The sequence below is a fragment of the Aspergillus aculeatinus genome (assembly GCF_003184765.1).
Source record: "Aspergillus aculeatinus CBS 121060 unplaced genomic scaffold BO66scaffold_1, whole genome shotgun sequence".
In the NCBI taxonomy this organism is placed as follows: domain Eukaryota; kingdom Fungi; phylum Ascomycota; class Eurotiomycetes; order Eurotiales; family Aspergillaceae; genus Aspergillus; species Aspergillus aculeatinus.
In genome coordinates this window covers 900,562-916,931 of record NW_020291470.1, presented here as the reverse complement: position 1 = coordinate 916,931, position 16,370 = coordinate 900,562, and the positions used below count along the sequence as shown (strand labels likewise).

The 16,370-nt window shown below is 53.7% G+C and overlaps 5 protein-coding genes across 5 annotated transcripts; 1 reads left to right on the top strand and 4 right to left on the bottom strand.

The window, feature by feature from the left end:
- Window positions 1-68: 68 nt before the first annotated feature.
- BO66DRAFT_407224 (uncharacterized protein) lies at window positions 69-2,427 on the bottom strand (the record flags this gene model as incomplete). Its single annotated transcript, XM_025649046.1, has 6 exons — window positions 69-651; window positions 748-1,086; window positions 1,146-1,313; window positions 1,371-1,522; window positions 1,590-2,186; window positions 2,266-2,427. 6 exons carry the CDS (start codon window positions 2,425-2,427, stop codon window positions 69-71), a joined length of 2,001 nt encoding a protein of 666 aa, XP_025509232.1.
- A 514-nt stretch (window positions 2,428-2,941) lies between these two features.
- BO66DRAFT_363224 (putative ABC multidrug transporter) lies at window positions 2,942-7,584 on the bottom strand (the record flags this gene model as incomplete). Its single annotated transcript, XM_025645107.1, has 3 exons — window positions 7,325-7,584; window positions 4,759-7,273; window positions 2,942-4,701 (listed from the first exon to the last, which is right to left on the bottom strand). The coding sequence occupies exons 1-3, from the start codon at window positions 7,517-7,519 to the stop codon at window positions 2,942-2,944; spliced, it is 4,470 nt and encodes a 1,489-aa protein (XP_025509231.1). The 5' UTR covers window positions 7,520-7,584.
- A 1,204-nt stretch (window positions 7,585-8,788) lies between these two features.
- Window positions 8,789-9,615, bottom strand: BO66DRAFT_445140 (uncharacterized protein; the record flags this gene model as incomplete). The annotated part of the gene is made up of 2 exons (XM_025651634.1): window positions 8,789-9,357; window positions 9,467-9,615. The coding sequence occupies 2 exons, from the start codon at window positions 9,613-9,615 to the stop codon at window positions 8,814-8,816; spliced, it is 693 nt and encodes a 230-aa protein (XP_025509230.1). The 3' UTR covers window positions 8,789-8,813.
- A 2,265-nt stretch (window positions 9,616-11,880) lies between these two features.
- Window positions 11,881-13,558, top strand: BO66DRAFT_310517 (general substrate transporter; the record flags this gene model as incomplete). Its single annotated transcript, XM_025643290.1, has 5 exons — window positions 11,881-12,308; window positions 12,388-12,592; window positions 12,649-12,738; window positions 12,787-12,980; window positions 13,060-13,558. 5 exons carry the CDS (start codon window positions 11,881-11,883, stop codon window positions 13,556-13,558), a joined length of 1,416 nt encoding a protein of 471 aa, XP_025509229.1.
- A 1,901-nt stretch (window positions 13,559-15,459) lies between these two features.
- On the bottom strand, window positions 15,460-15,810 carry BO66DRAFT_433480 (uncharacterized protein; the record flags this gene model as incomplete). The annotated part of the gene is made up of 1 exon (XM_025650696.1): window positions 15,460-15,810. One exon carries the CDS (start codon window positions 15,808-15,810, stop codon window positions 15,460-15,462), a length of 351 nt encoding a protein of 116 aa, XP_025509228.1.
- Between the last annotated feature and the right edge of the window lie 560 nt (window positions 15,811-16,370).

Below are 16,370 nucleotides of genomic sequence, written 5' to 3'. Positions count from 1 at the left end.
ATGAAGAGAGGATGAGAGCTACCAATACCGCTTTTCCCTCCATGTAGCCGTAAGTCCTAGCTACCGACCTAGCTCCGCCGCTCCTCCCCACCCTCCCCAGCCTCCCGAATCTCAAGGGTATCCCACTTCTCCAAAAAGCTATCCAGCTCCGCCTCCTCCCTCGAGCGGTCGCCACCGGTCTCCACCAACGAGCTCGGATTCGGATACAGACTACGGAACCGCTCGCGCTGGGCGGGGCCCCACATCTTCTCGGAGAAGTCGACGAAAAGGGCGTGGGTCTCGGACGGCAGCGCGACGCCGTCCTTCTGCGCCGAGACCTGCAGCATGCGCAGGATGCCCTTCATGAGGGTCCACTTGCGGGCGAAGGTGCGGGCGATGACGCACAGCTCCGTGAAGGCCGTGCGGTGGTCGGCGCCGTGGTCCAGCTCCTCGACCAGCGTGAACAGCGCCATGCTGACCCAGTGGATCGTCGTCGGCGAGATGTAGTCCGGCCCCCAGGTGGCGCGGTGCGTGCGCAGCAGGTCGACGATCGCCAGCGCGGCGGCCACGCAGGTGCCGCGCGCCGTCTCCCGGGAGATTGTGCTGTCCGGGTTCGGGTCTTCTTTTTTCAGGAGACCCCAGAGCATGATTACGACGGTGTGGTAGAGCATGCTGTATCCCCGGGGAAAAGGTGGGTTAGTGGTGGTTTTGTGGTGGGGGGGTGTTGGTTTGTGGTGGGGGATAATGAAAGAGGGAGGGGCCGCTTACTGTAAGCTTAGCGATTGCGGGACGCTCGGGTTCTCTCGGGCCAGGCATGGAGGTAGTTTGCTCTTCCAGTCATCGAGTCGGGTCTGCACGTCTTGCAGCGTCTGTTCCAGCTCGTCCCGAGGGGGCTTGTGCCCACTCGCAAAGACCTTGCGGTTGGCATCGACGTTGATCTCGCTCAGCGCGCAGAAGCTGTTCAGCACGCAGGGGATGTGGGATTGAACCGGATCCATTTGGCGCGGGTACGGCGTCCAGGTGTCGTCGGCGGGATGGTCGCATGGAAGCAGGGGTCGATTCGGCCGGTCGATCGCCAAATGCTTCATTAGCGAGATCGAAGCGGTCCTGGGACGAATGTCAGTTGTGACCGGTCACGAGAAATCATGTTTGGAGAGTGAACGTACGCGGTAAGGTTGTAGATCCCCCAGATGGTATTATCAATCGCCCGGCTTTCCCTGGATGGAGTCACCCCGGCGGCCGGCGGGGGGTGTTTCTTGGTATATTCATCTGCCATACTGCGCAGGTGGCCGAGATACAACCACCCCACACGGTCTTTGCCCATCGCCGCCATGCTATGGGATCAAGCTCTTAGTACACCGTTTTCTACACATCATAGGGATCATACTCACCAGACAAACAACAAGCCGCACCCCTGCATGGTTGGTAGATCAAGTCGACCTTCGATCTCCTCATAGAGCCGTCGCGCCTCTTTGTAGAAATGAACGCCCTTGGAGTCTGGGTCGTTGGGGTCTGCATACGCGTCCGGGTAGTCCGAGTGAAACTGTTTCCACGAGTCATTAGTCCACCAAAAACCAAGTCAAAAGAAGGAAAACCATGAATCATCGTACGCATGCTTCGGCCAGAATACAATTCACCAGGAATGGGGAGCAGAACTTCGAGTCCAGCTTGCCCGCTTGCGCGTCACGGAGAAAGAGCTCTTTATCGATCCAGTTGTAGAACGGATGACTCCAGGTCAGCCACAGCGAGATCAGATGGGACACTAGCTCGTCATCTTTCGTGACCGTGGTCCAAGGCGCGGCAGGCACCCGGTAGACCGGGATGTCGATCAAGCGCTGAATGCTGAGTGCCGGATGGGAGGCGGTCCGTTTATTGTCCTCCTTCGACCCGTGGGTTCGCTCGTAGATCTCCGCCAGCAGCGGGCTCGTCTCTCGGTCCCGCTCCGACACGTTGTGGTCCATGTAGAGCATGATCTCGTCGAGGGGCGCCTTGCTGCGGATGAGATTCAGCAGCTGGGTGGCCTTGGCGTCCGGGCTGTCCTGCAGCGTCTGCACCAGCTGAAGCAAGACATCCCGCTCCTCTTCGAGTTTCGCGATCTTCCGTTTGTGGGCCAGCTTCCGCCGCATATCATCGTCCAGTTCGAACACGCAGGAGAGTTCCCGCTTCGTGCACCGTTCGCAGGCCGTGGCTCCGTCGGCTATTTGGCACTATTATGGATCCGTCAGCATGAAGGGGGGGGTCCGGTGAAAGAGAATTGAAGAGCGTGGAAGCGTGGAAGCATGGTACCCTGGCCTTCTGGCGCTTGCAGTGAGTGCATGCTGCGGATGCCTTTCGAAGTTTCGGTACCGAGACTGGTGATTCGGACGGAGAATTCGGATTCGGATTCGGATTCGAGGGATTGTGAGCGGCAGACGGCCGTGGAGCAGGGGCAAGGGGTCTGAGACTCATTGCAAAAGGACTCCGGGTAGCTATGGAAGATGGTGGACAAAACGAGGGACACGGATGATGATAATGTGTGGGGACGGAGATGAGGTGGCACAGTCAAGATCAACCAGGAGGAGTACAGGATCAAGGAAGGGATGTGATCGGTGGATTCGCCCCCGGATAATTGATCCGTTCCCCACCGACCCGAGATCGGTATAGTCTGGTATAGTACGGAGATACAATACTACAGTTGTGTACAAGCACAACCAGTGAAGAGGGATAGCTGCGATGGATACTGTACTGTACCGTATTGTACACATCACTAAAGACCAACAGAATCCTGCCGTAAGGCCGATCGGCGGATTTTACCGGACTTAGGATAGTGGCATGCCTACCTAGATTGACCTGGTATATTCACTCCTAATCAATGTCTGTGGAGCTATGGCCAACAAGCTATCTCACATCGTATAATCCATCCGATCCAGAGTTACGAATGCTTCCCGGGACAAGGACTACCAATCAGATATGATGAAGCTTACTACGCACCAGCAGCAATCACCAACTCGCCAAACCTCGATTCAATCCCCCTCTCCTTTAGGGCTACGGGATCCCCGACCTCCACCACCTCCCCCCGATCCATAACCACCACCCGATCAAAATCCATAATCATGTCCAGCCGATGACTCACCGCGATGACCGTGTACGCCCGGAACTCCGTCCGGATGATCTCCTGCATCAACCGCTCGGTTTGCCGGTCCACGCTGGAGCTGACTTCGTCGAGGAGAAGGATGCCACCCTGTTCTTCGTTGGTGCATCCCTCATCAGGGTAGGAAGAAGGCGTCAAATGCTGTCGGAGTCTAGCACGAAGCACCGCCCGCCCCAGCGAGAAGAGCTGTCTCTGTCCGGCGCTCATGGTCCCCGCGTACAGGCCTTTTTCTGTATGTTCTTGGACAAAGTCCCACAGTCGGACTGCTTCGAGGACTTGCTGGCATTCTGCTGGGGTGGCGGCGTTGGTTGGGTCGAGGTTCGCGCGGAAGGATGAGCCGTCCGGTAGGAAGACGGGGTCTTGGGGGACGGCGATGAGGCGTTGGCGCAGGGTTGCGCGGTGGATGCGGTGCAGCGGGATGTTGTCAATTATTACCAGAGGTTCCTCCTGGTGGTCCTGATCGTTGCCGTTTGTGTTTAAGGAGGGGGACAGCGGCTCAAGAAGTTTTAGCAGAAGAGCGAGGAAGCTGGATTTGCCGCTGCCGGTGCGGCCGCAGATGGCGATTTTCTCCCCCGGGTGGATGGTGAGAGTGATATCCTTGAGGGCTAGAGCTAGGGGCGGCTCGGTGGACTCAGGATCAGATTCAGACAAGGTCGTGGACTGATATCTGGCGGATACACCGCGCAACTCGACCAGCCCGCGATCCGGCCAGTTCGTGTCAGGGACGATGTCCTCCTGTCCAGCACCGTCGCGGTCCTCCGGCTTGACGGTCTCGTTGAAAGTCTTCAGCCTCGCAATCGCGCCGATGGAGGTCTCCAGCCTGGTGTAGTAAATGACGATCCCAGAAAGGCTTTCACCGAAGCTCATCAGCGAGTACAGCGATGCACCAGCGAAGGCCGAGTTGGAATGCAGCCGCACGGCCAGCGTCGTTAACACCGCCGCGATGACCATCACAACGAGATTAAGAACCAGGTTCAACCACTCCTGGATCATGAGGAGGAGATACGCCGCGCGCTGGCTCGAGTCCACCAGCCGGGCGTTCTTCTGAATGTCTTCCGGGAGGAACCCGAGGGCACGCAGCGTGGAGATCCCCTTGAGCGCGTCGAGGAAATGTGTGTACAGCGGACTCTTGGCCTCCAGGTCGAGCAAGCGCAGCTGCCGCGACGTGCGGAGGTAGTATTTCTGCACGAAGTAGAGCAAGGCGCCTAGGATCGGGTAGCTGATAGCTAGGTAGACGGACGAGGTAAGCATCACTGCGGCTTGGCCAATCGACTGGAAGACGCAAAAGAGGGTGTTGAGGGTCGCCTCGGGGAGCTCGGTGTCGATGAGGTTGAGATCCTGGGAGAAGAGGTTTGTGACCACTCCAGTATCGGTATTCGTGAAGAAGGAGAGTGGTGCATGAATCAGGGTGCGCAAGGCTTGCTGGTGGAGATTGGCGCCGGCTTTCTTCACAGAGACGATGAAGAGCGTTATACCCAGGAGGAGGGCGGCGATGATGGCGCATATTTGCAGGACGGCATAGATCCCCGCGTAGTAGTGATTGGAGTGCGCAGGATGGATGGACTCGGTGGCGTCACTCCAGTATGTAAGCCCTGCAATCATCAGATTAGTTGATAAGCAAAGCAAAGATCGGAGTGACGGAAACGGACAGATCGTTGCATAATTGGTGAAAAGACCCCAGAGGGCCGCAAAGAACAGACTACAAGCCGCGACAAACCATCCCATGCTTTTGATATACAGCTTATAGACGGTGGCGTCACCGACATGCCTCGCTGTGGCCACCGCTGGTGCAACAGGGGTAGATAACTGCGTGCTGTTGAAAGTGGTCTCAGATTCGACTACCTTGTCAGCCCCAGGTTGGCCCTCCTGCTCGGGATAAGGACCAGGACCAGACTCATCGTCAGCAGCAGTAGTATCCTCGCTATCCTGCTTGAGTCCCACCTCCAGACGCTGAACATAACCCGCACGGCTCGACAAAGCGCTAAAGGTACCCTGCTCTGCAACACCGCCATTCTCGAGCGCAATAATGTAGTCCGCGGCCGGGAGATGCCGGACACTATGGGTGCACAGAACCACCGTCGACCCCCGTCGTCGCAGTAGCCCATCCGGTCCAAAGACCTGCCGGAAGACTTGCTCCTCAGTATCAGCGTCCAACCCGCTGAACAGATCGTCCAGGATCAAAAGGTCGGAACGTAGGTATAGTGCTCGCGCAAGAGACAAACGCTGCTTCTGCCCGCCCGACAATGCTACACCATCTGACCCAATATTCGTCTGATCTCCCTGAGGTAAGGTAGCGAGGTCGAAGCGCAGGCAGGTGACTTCAATGACCTGGTCATAACGCTCGCGGTCAAAAGGGGTGAATCCGACGATGTTCTCTCGGATCGTACCGTTCCAGAGAAAGGCCGTTTGTTCGCAGAAACCGACGTGACGGGGGGAATCGCCCATCAAGACGCTGCCTTGGCTAAAGGGCATTTCTCCTAGAAGGGCCTTGCAGAATGTAGATTTGCCTGAGCCGACGGGGCCGACGACCATCGTCAGGGCCGAGGCGGGGATTTGAGTGTTGATGCTGTTCAGGACAAACATGTCTGCTTTCCATCCAAAGCTCGCGCCTCGGACGACGACACAATCCGAACCATTCTCCATGCCGCCACTCCGGGCTTCGACCAGGGGCTGTCGGTAGTCGTTACGAGGCTCCAATTCCAAGAATGTCTGAATCCGACCCAAGCACGCTAGGCCTGAGACGAGCTCAGGGATCGACTGGAACAGCTGCGACAGCGGCTGAGTCAACATGGTCAGGAATGAAAGACTGGTAAACATGGTTGAAGCATTCAGTGTGGCCCGGGCAAAAGCGAAGGTCAGTGGAGGGCTGATCAACTGCGGCATGAATGCAAAAATGGCGGCGATGATCATGATCCGGCGGTATCGAGCGCCAGCCGCGAGCTCATCGACCCGCAGCTGCTGCACGTACTCCGCCACGGGACCCGTGAGACCGGATATTTTGAGCGCCTTTATGCTAGCGATGACGGTGGCTGTGAGCCCGACCCGTTTCTGAACCCCGGACATCCAGGATCGCTGCGAGTCACCGGTGAAGTTGATCAGGACCCCTAAGCCCACGAAGCAGACTACCACCACGCCTACGGGGGCGATGAACACGACCCCGAGTTGCCGATAGAGCATCCAGGTGGCGAGACCGGCCTGGATCAGGCTCGCCCATGTCTCGTGTACGAAGCGGAGACCCATTCGGATGCGCTCCATGTCGGTGCTCATGAGTGTCAGCGCAGCGTTATCATCGCTTGACCCAAGCCGGGCTCTCGTCGCGGCATGGAACATCTCAGTGACTAGGATGGAGCGGACCATCGTCCGTAGTCGGTGATGGCAGTACCAGTACAAGGCATACGAGACCGCAATTCCCGAGTAGACGAGTACGGCTGCGCCGATTAACCCATATCCCACATTTGGATCTGGTTCCGAATGAGAGAGATACGTGATGAGACTCTCGATGAATAGAGGTTGGCACATATGGAAGACAATCAAAGCCGCCCTTGGAGGAATAGGCAGAAGTAATGGCACCCACAATGTACGGAGAAGCACCTTCAGAAGGCCGAACTTATCACCCTTCAGCTTGGCGTAGTCCATTTTCTTCGCGAAATCCCCATGCAGGGCCTGTGCATTGAAGGTGCTGTCGAGGGGGTACAGGCTTTCGATGGTAAAGGTGTGTCTATATGCAGCCCAAAAGAGCTTGTTCAACCAGAAGAAGACTCCTAGCGAGAATATCCCACTTGTCTCCTCGGGGCTGTGTTTCGTTGCGTCCCAGCTCACCCATCTCCCCTTCTGGCAGGCCTCCAGTATCAAGATGGCGGTCTTCAGCCCGACCGATGCACAGAAAATAATGCTGTAGGTGATGTCGGAACCGCGGTCTGACGACAGGTACAGAGTTCTTGCTCGAGCGATATCGAGAAGAAGGGTGAGAAGCAAGTAGCTGTTAAGCAGCATCGAGGGTCTAGGGCTGCGGCTGTGGTCCACCACACTCACCGTCAGCATGAAAAGTGCCGATAGCAGCTGCAGGACGGAGGAAGCAATAAACATGCGGCTAATGTGAAAGGAGCCGACCGCGGCGAGTATAAGGAGCGCAAGTTCCAAGCCAGAATAAATTACGATGGCACCCTAAGCAGTCAGTACGTACAAACCGTCTACGGTGCATTGTAGAAGGCATACAGTTTTTATGGACTGCAAGACGGGCGCATTCACCACCACGGGCTTGCGCATCCGTGCAAGAGCACGCCATAGCGATGATGAGATAAACAAGACGGAGGGAATAATCGAGAAAAAGAGACTCTCAAATTGCAGGTTGAAGTCAAAATCTTTTTGGTTGAGGTGGAGCATGTTGCCCTCCCCGTTGGCGAAGGGCATTGTTGGAACTGCGATTACCACTTCTCCAAGTTTCGTTTCTAAACTCTGGAGGAGGAGGAGGAGGGAAGAAAGATTTGAGATTGGGAAAGGCAAGAAAGGACGGCGAAGTTGCGTTATAAGTGCAATCATTAGCGCACACGCGATTCTGGGCTACAAGGCCCAATCACCAGTCAGGCTTGATGCAGGGATTGGAAATTGCTTATCTTACACTTACCGGAGGGGGGTAGAACCAAGACTGTCAGCCGCGAAACTAGTACCTCAAGCCGTCCACGGTGCAAGACAGATATGCCCAAATATAGAAGGAGGATCTACTTTCAACATAAAGACAACGGAGCTACATGGCGAACCGGACAAGAACGGTCTACGAGTGGAGCTGGAGGCTCGCCGAAACGGAATGCGGGCCGAGGACCCACCTCCTGTACACACACATGTACAAGTATAAGTATACACATCAGGTAGAGTTTGTGGATAGTACTCCTTAGACAATCGAAGTAGTAGTCCGCTTACTCGTATAGCCAAGTAATCGGAGTCTTACCAACTAGAAGCATCAGAGTCACACAATAAAATCGTAAGGTCCGGAGAGATCACGCCACTGGAAGAACAGCAGCCTATTTGCTGGGTGCCTGATCGGCAACACTTACCCTGCCCACCTGAATGAGAGTTTGATAGATCGGTATGGTAGAGCCGGAGAATGAGTTATCCCCATTACGGGAATTACAGGCGGGAAACGAGAATGCTTCCTTTCAGCTTCTCTATCTCGCCATTTACCCTAAAGAGAATATCCGTCGGTCTCCGAGACTCACTCTATCGGATCTAAAGCCCTAGCTCTGGCTTGGCGTTCATTTCGATTGTCAGGAGTACATATCTATTTTCTCCAAGGATTAACCCTCTGATCATGCCTGCTAGTGTATATTGTAGCCACCTATCATAGTTCTTGAACTCAAGGTAAGTGTAAGATACACCCCCGCTAGTCAGACCCAAATCACCCAGCGCGGCCGTGTGTTATGGCATCAGGCACCACCATGTCTCTGCATCTTTGGCCAGTGAACAACGGAGGATTATGATGTGCTCACATGGGTTTATAACTAGGGCGCTCAGATCTCACTCACATCGTGCTATTCAGATTGCTTGCATGTATTACTGGTAGCCACAGCGAGTCTACAGCAACTGAATTGATTGTGTAACTGTGACGGTGTGTATAGAAGAGTATATATATAAAGAATAGATAATTTGAATATGTAAAAAGTGAAGTCACGAAGCCTAGAATGACCGACTGCGTAGCAGAATCTATCGCTTATCCACTCGATAATGATTGTTCTTGTATAACATGTGTGATGGTGGTAGGTATTGCTGCAAGAGTGGTGGAGAACAAAGCTCCGGCGACCGCAGTCACGCGGCCAGATGGCTCGACCTTCAACAGCCCGTTCTCCGCGCTGGTGGTGACGTACGCCGTGCCATTCTTGGTCAGAAGTAAGTCATCGGGCGTGAAGCCGCCGGTGACGATCTCGATGGGGCCGGGAGGCTGGGCGTCCTTGTTGAACGGCACCCGGGCAAGGACCATTTCGGTGGTGCTGCTGTAGTATACGTACTTGCCGTGCACCTTGAGACCATTGACTCCGACAGGCTTAGGGCTATCCTTAGGCGACAGCATAGTGACGGGATCCGACAGCACAACCGAGTAATTGCCAGTGGAGATCTTGACCCGGTAGACGACACCCCAGGCAGAGTCAGTGGAGAGCAAAGTGTCCCGGTCCAAGAGAGCCAAGCCGTTGAAGAAGTCGGCCTCGACGACCTTGGCGATGACGGAGACATTGGGCTCGGAGGAGGCGAGATCGACCCTCCAGAGGGCATAGGTGCCGGGGGTGGAAAGAATTGAATTGAGCAGTCTCCGGCAACAACCGCAAAAACATTCGTCTCGATTTCGGCGATTCCGAGCAGACTACGCACGCCGGGGAAAGTGTAGATAACCGAGGCATTGCGTGCCCCGATGGGGTGACCTCCAAGGGTTGAGGGACGTCGAGACGAGTGGTCAGAACCATGCCGTTCTTGCGGACTGCGGACTGCAATAATCTCCAGCCAGGTGCCGTTCTCGCCATACTGGAAGATCTTTTGTGTGTTGTTGATGGCTCTAGAAGCGGTAGGGACAGCAGCGGCCAGCACAACGGCAAGCGCCATCGCAATTAGCTTGGTGAGAATCCTGCTGCGGTCTCGTAGCGGGGAAAACTCTGTAGCCTGCAGAAGTGGACTACTGGATGGGATGGGGTAACTGCTTCCTGGTAGTATCGTGGAGGCCAAGCGCACACTTATGTGCTGGTGGCTTTCGTGTAAGGGAGGAGAGCAAAATTCCCTTTAAGTCACTGCATCATCTATTCAAGGTATGAAGACTCAAACAGTCAACATTGCGCCTAGAACTTTGGGTGGGTCTCCTCATGATGCCAACCAATTTACTCGAGGACGTAACCACGTTGTATCCACAAGAAGGTTCGAAGAACATTCTTTTGGGGATTTGGAGATCTCTAAGTGTTGGAGAACCACGGGGCTCACATTTTGGAGAGGGAGGCGTGGCAAGGCCCACTGTCAAATGCAAACACCGCATAGAAGACTATTATTATACTGTGAATCGATGTACCACAGTGGCGGGCAACGATAGAGCTACCTTTTCAGACAATGTATCCCCCCCAGAATCCTCCGCAGCGGGTCCTCTACCCGAGATCGGGCTGCCGGTTCTGAAGGGTAATAATCACGTCAAAGGGTTCTTCCTCAGCGTGATTAGACTAGTCTGAAGTATGCTGCTCATAGCTATTCCAGCTGCGTATATAGCAAGTTTAAAATTAATATAAACTTTAATTACTGCGATGCAAAAGAATATTCTAGTTTATTGCCTAATATGGAACCCTGATACAATAGTATTCTGGAACATCATCAGAAAACTTTACCACGATGCTCGATTCATAACCTTCGCTATCTTTACGCTGCTTGTTCTTTAGATATGATCCGGGGATCGTTATCCATACACTAGATAGAACATTATCAATTAGCACTTATAAAAGAACCACACACAGTAACAGATAGATTGGAACTTGTGATTTACAAGGGCTGTGAGGAAATCAGCAGAAAACATAATGGAAAAAGTACTAGAGATTCCAGAATGTTTTGGTAATTCTGACACCGCTGAGCAAGGCTCCCAGGACCCGGGCCCTCTACCAAGAGTAACAAGATGAGTAGCCCCCGCATTCGAATCTCCATCCATGTAGCGTTTGGATCAGAGTTGATTCATTCACAAAACTGTCCAGAGTAGGGCAATCTTGATGCGTATCTAAAGTCAGTCATCCGGACAAGAGTGTGTATTCGCGGTGCAATGTGTAAGAGAAAAGAGCCGAACGTGTTTCATCTCCTCCGTAGTGTGCTGTGCGTCTTTCTACAGGAAGTGCTGTACCCAACCTTGCTCTTACATATGTCACTATCTCAGTCGGAGAAGCCAAAAGACACTGGTGGAATCTTTCTAGCGAGATGGCGGCGGCGGAGAACTGGAGCCACCTATCGAGGCTTTTCCGCCGTCGGAGGCGGAAAAGAGCCCTAATCCACCCGCTTTGCCAGCGGAGGTGGAAGTGAATGATGATTATTATCACAGTCCACACCATGACTCCAGCCTAGCTTACAAGCGAGCGACACTCGGCGCCATGAAGCCGGTTATTCTGTTGGCTAACACCCTTCGTTTAGCCAAACTTGGAAGCTGATCCCCATTGACATGACGACATAGCCTCGACCACATTTTTCCTACGCCGTTGGTATTGTATGAGCGTACCATTCTTGTTGCCAAATAGACTCATTATTCGTACGCCCATTCAGTCCTTGGATGAGTATTTCTCAGTTATTTGGCGTTACCTATAAGATTCTAGCCCACCTCCTGAAGCTGGAGTTAAGCTTTGCCCAGATCAGCTTGTACACCGAACCGAGTCCCCCGGGATCGAAAGTTTCCGCGCACCCTGGTTTCTGGGTCCAACTCAAAGAGTAATACAACTCCACAAATACGCCCGCATACAGATGTCCCAAGGGCATTGGATGAGGCGCGGGGTGAGACAAAAGTGGATCAAATATGCCTTTCTCCATGCTGAACGTGACGGCACTCTCCACCCCCGGGGGGAGTGATGTCTGACCCCAGGCTTTCCCCCCATATCTCCTTTCTGAACTGATAGTTGTTTTTCTTCATGGTTATGCTTGAATATAGAAAGATATCTCTTCTTGCTGTTTTTGACCCCTGAACAAGACTTTCCTACCCCTACCAAGACCTCCCAACCACCCTGATCGTGAATCCATATCCGCACCTTCTAGTCCCCAATCTCCAACCTAAACCCAGCAGAATGGGCCAGGCATTCGGGCTAAGGGGGAACAAAGTGACCATAGGTCACATCGCGACGGTCATCATACCCGCCTACATCTGCTTCGGGTACCTGAACGCGGTGTCCAGCGGCATCGTCAACCGACAGTCATGGGTGGATACCTTCCCCCAGCTCGACACGGTGAACACCACTGGAGCCACGAACGCCGAGAACTCCAGGATCGAGGGCACGGTGGTGGCTCTCTTCAACCTGGGGTGTCTTTTCAGTGCCATCGCCTGTATCGGGGTCGGTGATCGCCTGGGCAGGAAACGAACCTTCATGCTGGGGTTGGCGATCACGATTGTTGGCTCGATTCTTCAGAGTACGGCCTTTGTGCTGGCACACCTGATTGTCGGGCGGTTCATCACCGGGCTGGGATTCGGCGCGGTGACAGCTACAGGGCCGAATTGGTAGGAACCCCATTTATGTCGTAAATCCCTTGTTTGTCGACCAGTTCGCTGAAGAGAGAATGTTGGGTGCGAGAAATAGGCAAAGCGAGACCACTACCCTCAAGCTTCGAGGCTTTATTGTGATGCTTCAAAGCGGGTTCCTGGCCATCGGTCTGGCCGTGGCGGGTTGGCTAGAATATGGCCTCGCCTTCGCTGAGGGCTCCGTCGTCTGGCGCCTGCCGCTCGCTCTTCCGTGCCTCCTCTGTCTGATATCTCTAATATTCACCCCCTTTTGGCCAGAATCGGTAAGCCTATGCTTAGCTGTCAACCCCTAAAGATACCAGCTAACAATAGGTGATAGCCAAGATGGCTCATCAAAGTAGGTCGGATCGACGAGGCCCGCGAAGTGCTAGCCATCCTTCTCGACGAGTCTCCCACGAGTGATGCAGTGGTCCACCAAGTGGAGGAGATCGAGTCATCCCTGCAAGAAACTGGCCAGGGCTCTTTTCAGGACATCTTTCGAAACGGGCCGTCACGCTTCGGTAATCGGGCTTTCATTGCCATTGCCACGCAAATGGCGCAGCAAATGTGCGGGCAGAACGCCATCACTTTCTATCAAAGTACCATCTTCAAGGAATTTCTCGGCATGGATTCCAAGCTAGCGCTGCTCATGTCAGCCGTGCTGTTTACCTGGTATGTATCATCACCGAAAACGACAAGAAGAAGCTCTTGGAAACCTCAAATAAAAGCTAACGATTCTCCACACACAAAGGAAAATCCTAATCAGCCCCTTCGGCGCCCTCACCGTCGACAAAGCCGGCCGACGGAAGCTGCTGATCCTCTCCTTCGTAGGAATGGGCATCTGCATGGCGGTTATGGCGGGCTGTATGTCTCAGAACAGTAGCAACAAGGCAGCCATGGACACCGCCGTGGTTTTCATCTTCATCTACGTGTTCTTCTATGTCACCGGATGCATCGGGTTGACTTACCTCTACTGTTCAGAGATCGCGCCTCTTGCCGTCCGAACCCAGATCACCGGCATGTCGACCGCCTCCTCGTGGACGTTCAACTTCCTCGTCGTCGAGGTTACCCCAAGTGGCTTCAGCTCTCTGGGTTGGAAGTACTTTCTGGTCTATGCGGCGATTAACCTTGTCCTTCTTGTGCCGAGTACGTCCCACTCTTCGTTGATTTTGTTATGGCTCATTATCCCGCACGCCCCCTTGAGCGCATCGTCTTCGGTACTGCTAGTGTCATTTTCAAAGCGAGGCTAAATCGGATGATAGTGGTCTACTTTCTCTTCCCCGAGACGGAGGGCCTTCATCTCGAGGCCATCGACAACATCTTCCTCGACAGCCGCAACATTCTGCACCCCGTCCGGGCAGCAAGGAAGCTTCGCAAGCATCATGCAGAGCTTGCACTAGCCGGAGGCAACAGTGGACAGCTTCAGGTGGAGGATAAGCAGACCGAAGAGCACCGCGAGTTCGTCGCATAGGCTTCGGTCCGGTAAATCCTGCCATTGCCCTTGGGTCGAGGTCGGTCCCTCAACGGAAAACGAGTATTGATTCATGTATGTACATATGGAGGTTAAAAGGAAGAAAAAAAGAAGAAGGACACCCCGGAGAGGCTTAATGGATTGAAGCGAATCAGAGGTTGGAGAGGAATGCGCGGGGGCAGGGAGGCCGGGAATATTGATGACCCGCCATATGTCCTCTAGCGCGCTAATGCCCTTTCCCATACCCTAGGTCAATGTCAATATGTCATCTATCCCGGGGTACTGGCTGTCTTCCCTGTTGTGCGTCCAGGAGTGGCTTCTGTATCAAAACCAGACTTTCGCAATTGGCTCTACTCTAAATTCTGAGATTGTCCTTGTGGGGTGGCAGAACGCTGTACGTGAGCTTTAAAAACCTTAGTATCGCAGTCTAGATCTTACCTTGGATGGTAAACTCACACGTATGGGTATGAATCATCGGGAGATGATCGGAATGATTCACTTATCCGAGATATCGAGATTGCAAATTGTGGGAGGACCACTCTGGAAGAACCCGGCATCGCGTATCTCCGTTCTACGTTGGGGTACAGTGGCCATTCGGAGCAACCGTATACTTTGGGTGAGAGCTGCCCGAGCTATCATTTGCTCATACTTTTACAATACGGCGGCAAGTGCTTTTCTCCACAAGTCTTGCATCCCGCCCAGAACACGCGAATTCTGATCTAAGACTCTCCGTCGGCAATACGAAGCCGCTGGTTGACTAAATTAAGATCAAATTAAATCAGGGGTTCAAGGGTCGGTTTCAAAACACCCACAGATAGTTGAAAACTGCGGGCTAAAAGCAGTGACTAGAAATGGAGCTGCCATCGCAGCAATCGGTTGTTGAACTGGATTCAAGACCATATTCCAGGAAATCCACTTCATGTCAGCAGGAAAGGATGCCTGCTTCTCGATCGCGATCGCGAGTACGCTAATATTTACGCTAATCGCAAAGCCAATCTTGCTCCCAACAAACCAACAGCCGGTGCCCGCGGGTTTCAACCATGGACAATCTGTTTTGGGGGTTTTTTTGTGGTTGTTTATAGTGTAATCCACGTCGCGTAGTCCACGTCTTCTGGGATAAGAGATGTAATATCAACTCGAGTGGCCAGGATGTGCAGAAGGCTTCTATTGCTTAAGTTTACTATCAAGCACTTCTGAGTCACTTGCAGTACAATATCTATAGTCGAATTAAGGAATCATATTCATACATGTGAGGTTAGTTTGAAGTGGGACAACCACTTCAACCCTGCTAGTGATGATGTGTGCCACAAAAGTCTAAGTCTTCCTCGTCCTACATAGCACTGCAAAGTGATGATTGCCGGTCTACTTAGCACATCGATCCCACAAATCTTCTCTTTCTATCCCCTTTTTGCGGCCACCTCGCGCTATGGATTAGAATATACATCCATTTTACATCTCAACAGTATGGCGAAGTGTTTTGATGAGGTATCCGACTACGATGATTCTCTATAGCTAGGATGAATCATATAGCAAGTAGAGACAAGAGAATTTTAACGAGCGTATCTTGTCGTATGGCGATGGCACTTTCGAGCTTAAATCCGCGCGGACCCAGCAACCCGCGACCGCACCCATCCGATCATGCCCTAACCGCGGCGTCCCGATTGCCGACCCTGCGACATCTCAAGCCCACTCCTTCACTTCCACCCGACCCGCTTTTCCAGCAAAGCATTCCTCATCCAGCCCGGAGCAGACAAAGTTGATCAGCGCCAGGTTTAGCGAGACCAAGCACGAGTTGGTCACCCCGGCCGCTTCGAAGAAGCTGGTCCTGTAGTTGAACCAGAAATTCGCTCCCGTGAGGATCGTCAGACCCGCGGCACCAATCCCCAGGAACATCCGCCGCCGATCCGTGCCTCGCAAGCACTCGCGTAAGCACTCGCGTAACCGCTGCAGCGTTGACAGCCCCTCTGCGTGTTCGCCCGCCGTTACCATTGCCTTTTGCATTGCGGCCAGTGCGTTGTTGATGTCGGGCATTGCGGCGGGGGAGGAGGGTGGGTGCTTCGGGGCAGATGAGCGCGCTCAGCCCGATGCAAGCGGCTATCAGCAGCTGTATACAGATGGTTATCCCTGTTAGGAGAATTCCGTGATAAGTGAGAGGTCAGGTAGGGGAGATAGGGGTAAAGGAGGCTGTACTGTACGCACGCCATTCTCAGAAGTCGGCAAAGTGCGAGGTTCCCCTGCTAACCCCGCAGGCCAGGACGTTCCCCGAGGTCAATTGTATGAGGTAAAAGGCAAACATCCGTCCTCGATCTGAGCCGGAGGAGACCTCAACCAGATACTATGAGATCTGTGTAGGGAAGGAGGGAAAAATGAGCATTACTGAATGAGGCACGGATCGTGGAAGCGGGCACGTACAATACTCGAGATGAGTGCCAGCGCCAAACCCATGCCGACGCGGCCGACAATGAAGACCGGTGCGGGGAGGCCTGCGGCCTGCAGGGCGACTCCTAGCGTATAGAGCGCGGAGCCAGCTCCTAGGCTGCCCCTATTTCCCCCTGTTCAGCACCGGGGATTGACCGCTGAATGGGCTGGAT